This window comes from Theobroma cacao, chromosome 4 (genome assembly GCF_000208745.1).
Source record: "Theobroma cacao cultivar B97-61/B2 chromosome 4, Criollo_cocoa_genome_V2, whole genome shotgun sequence".
NCBI classification, from domain to species: Eukaryota; Viridiplantae; Streptophyta; class Magnoliopsida; order Malvales; family Malvaceae; genus Theobroma; species Theobroma cacao.
Window position 1 is genome coordinate 17559884 of NC_030853.1, and position 3634 is coordinate 17563517.

The 3634-nt window shown below is 39.1% G+C and overlaps 1 protein-coding gene across 1 annotated transcript; it reads left to right on the forward strand.

Moving 5' to 3' along the window:
* LOC18601691 (receptor-like protein kinase FERONIA) lies at positions 386-3396 on the forward strand. The gene has a single exon (XM_018119866.1). The coding sequence runs from the start codon at positions 493-495 to the stop codon at positions 3157-3159; it is 2667 nt and encodes an 888-aa protein (XP_017975355.1). The 5' UTR covers positions 386-492; the 3' UTR covers positions 3160-3396.

The following is a 3634-nucleotide window of genomic DNA, read 5'->3' on the forward strand; positions in this document are numbered from 1 at the left end:
GTTTTGTTTTAGTTCATTTTTTTATGTTTGTAGGTATGTTCTTGATTGATCTTCTTAATATACTTATGTATAAGTTGTTATATTAGTGCTCATTTAACTCGATTTATTTTTAACTTATTTACTGCTTAAAAGTAAAAGTTAAGTCAGATAAAATTTTATGAAAAACTCTTAAAAAAAATTAACTCTTAAAAAACATTTCTAACAAATCCGAAAAAGTTGTTCACATTGGATCAATTTTTTTCACCTATGGTTAGCTCATTTCTTTAATTCACACGTGTAAAGTGTTGGATGCTCTACTTTTTTGGTCCATGGCAATGTATCTTTCCAAGCATCTAGTGTTCAATTGAGGCAATATAAAAAGGCTCATAAACTTTTTTTCAGGGAAAGCTGTATGCATATACAAACATATATACAGATACAATACTTAGCCATTCCATAAACTTATATTTCAGTAGAGAAAGAAGTCTTTTAGCTTCATTCTCATTTCCTTCCATGGAGAACATCTCAGTGATATTTCCCATAACCTTTCTCGTTACCTTCCTTCAGTTTGCTTTCTTTATTGCGTCTGAGCGGCCCCCATATGTCCCAACAGATAATATAACCCTGAATTGTGGAGCTCTTTCCGATTCACATGGCTCGGATGGACGCTTTTGGGCAGGAGACAAGAGCTCAAAATTTGGTCCTGTTGAATCATCCCGTACCATTCCATCAGCACCCTATGAAGCTGATAATCAAGGTGGCTCCGTAGAGACAGTCCCTTATATGACTGCCCGTGTATCTAGCTCCGAATTCAAGTACAGTTTCCCCGTTAGTCCGGGCCAGAAATTCGTTCGGCTCCACTTTTATCCGGCTTCATATAAAAAATTTGACCGATCCAAGGCCTTTTTCTCTGTCAAAGCAGGTTCTTTCACTTTATTGAAAAATTTCAGTGCTTTCCTTGTTGCTGAATCATCAAATGTTAAATCATTTTTTAGAGAATTCTGCTTGAATGTAGAAGAGAATCAAGTGTTGGAGCTGATTTTCACTCCAACTCCTAGTTCTTCAAATGACACGTACGCTTTCATCAATGGAATCGAGATCGTGTCAATGCCTTCCAACCTTTACTACACACCATCAGATTCGTTAGATGGTGCTCGTTTCATCGGGCAAAAAAATGGGTTCTATGTTGATAATTACACTGCACTTGAGACGGTTTATAGATTGAATGTTGGTGGCAAATCCATCTCACAAACGGAAGATACTGGCATGTTCAGGCTCTGGTCTGATGACTATGATTATATTTTGAGTGAGAGCTATTTCACTGTCAACACCACAGTACCACTCAAATACACAATGATTCCAAAATACACTGCACCGGAGGAGGTTTATCAGACAGCTCGGACGATGGGTCCTAATGGTGATTACAACAGAAAACACAACATAACATGGGGATTGCCCGTGGATTCAGGATTCAGGTATATGGTAAGGCTTCATTTTTGCGAATTTCAGGATGTGATAAGTTCAGCGGGAATAAGACAGTTCGAGATCTTTATAAACAATCAGACGGCTGAAGCATTTTTCGACGTAATTATTTGGACTCAGCAAAGCAATGTTCCAATTTATAAGGATTATGTTCTGTTGATGTCAAAGAAGGAGGAGAATAAGCAGGATATCACTATAGCATTGCACCCTAGAGTTGCTAAAAAATACGATGTTATCTTAAATGGAATTGAAGTGTTCAAAGTGAACGGTTCTGATGGTAATGTGGCCGGACCCAACCCTGAACTATTGCTGGCTCCACCACCTCCCGAATCGTTCAATTATACAAGTGGAAAATCCAAGACGAAGCGAAGAGTGCTAATTGTTGGTGGCGGGTGTGCGGTGGGCTTGCTTACCCTGCTTTCTCTATTGATTTGCATGGTTGTTTGGCGACATAGAAAGAGGAAGTACTATGGTTCCTACTCTGGAGCAAATTGGTTTTGCTGGTGCATTAATCCCAACAAAGGGAAGTCCACAAAGTCCTCATTGTTGCCAGAAGAACTGTGCCGCCATTTCTCACTGGATGAGATCAAAGCCGCTACCAACAACTTCCATGATGATTTAGTTATTGGGAAAGGTGGCTTTGGCAAAGTGTACAAAGGGTTCTTAGATGAAGGGGAAACAATAGTTGCAATCAAGCGCCTGAATCCAGAGTCCAGACAAGGTGTTTCCGAGTTCTTGACAGAGATTGAGATGCTCTCTCAGCTTCGCCATGTTCATTTGGTGTCCTTGATCGGATATTGCAATGAAAATCGTGAGATGATACTCGTGTATGATTTTATGAGTAACGGAACTCTTTCTGATCATCTTTATGGTACTAGCTATGATTGTCTGACTTGGAAGCAAAGGCTGGAGATATGCAAGGGAGCAGCTATTGGGTTGAACTATCTTCATACAGAAGTGAAGTATACTGTCATTCATCGAGACGTGAAGACAAGCAACATTCTACTAGATGAGAAATTCACAGCCAAAGTTTCGGATTTTGGGTTGTCCAAAACGGACCCAAAAGTTGACATGCTTAATACTGGAATAAAGGGCACATTGGGATACTTGGATCCAGAGTATGCTCGAGGTCATTCATTAACCGAAAAATCAGATGTATATTCATTTGGTGTGGTGTTATTTGAAGTTTTATGTGCAAGAAAAGCTTTGGATAAGAAATTGCCAGAGGGTCAAGTGAACCTAGCTCATTGGGCTAGAAATTGTATCGCGGACGGGACTCTTTATCAGGTAATCGATCCATATCTCATTGGAAAGATGGCTCCAGAGTGTTTTAAGGTGTTTGTTGAAATTGCTGAAAATTGCACAGCAGAATCGGGAGCCAAAAGGCCATCAATGAATGAGGTGATGGAAAAGTTGCGATTCGCAATGGACCTGCAAGAGGCTGCTGATCTTGAGAAAGAGAAGATCAATCCAGGAGGTGAACATAGGTACCCCGATATAGTGTTCCCAGTTGCTCGTGACATCGATATCGAGGATGAATCAGAACTGGAGTCGGAGTTGGATATGGATTCAAGTATCTACAATGGATTTGGTATTTTAGATTCCAATATTACTGGAATGACTTATACTACTATTGATACCAGTACATCATCTGATTTGTTCTCGAGCACCAACAACTCCAAAAGCATAGTAAATTAGACAAAAGAGCGGAGAGAGCCGAAAGGCTTAATCCTTTTCTTTTCTTTTTGCAATATAAGGTGGATGTAAATTATAAGGTGTGTTAAGTTTTATGCTTTGTATGCAGTTTGATTGCTCTTGTTCTTCCTGATCTCTATTCATGTCAGTGTTTGGCTGATTGCAGTCTATCTGATTGATCCTTTTAGGCTACAGGGACTAATACAAGACTATTGATAAAAGCATTAGATCTGAGTTTTATATATACTAGACTAGACTATGGCCCGTGCGTTGCACGCGGGCCTCTTTTTATCTGTTTTTTTTTATTTTTTTTTATTTTTCTATATCCTTCACGTGACTAAACGAGGAAGCACTTTGGATCTTTCTTTTATATGTGTTATAGATACTCACACACACATAAAAGAAAGTCCATCAGTTTTCAGTGGTTATGGTGACTAACGAGGTCTATTGGAAATTGTCAATTTTTCTGTTTAACCTA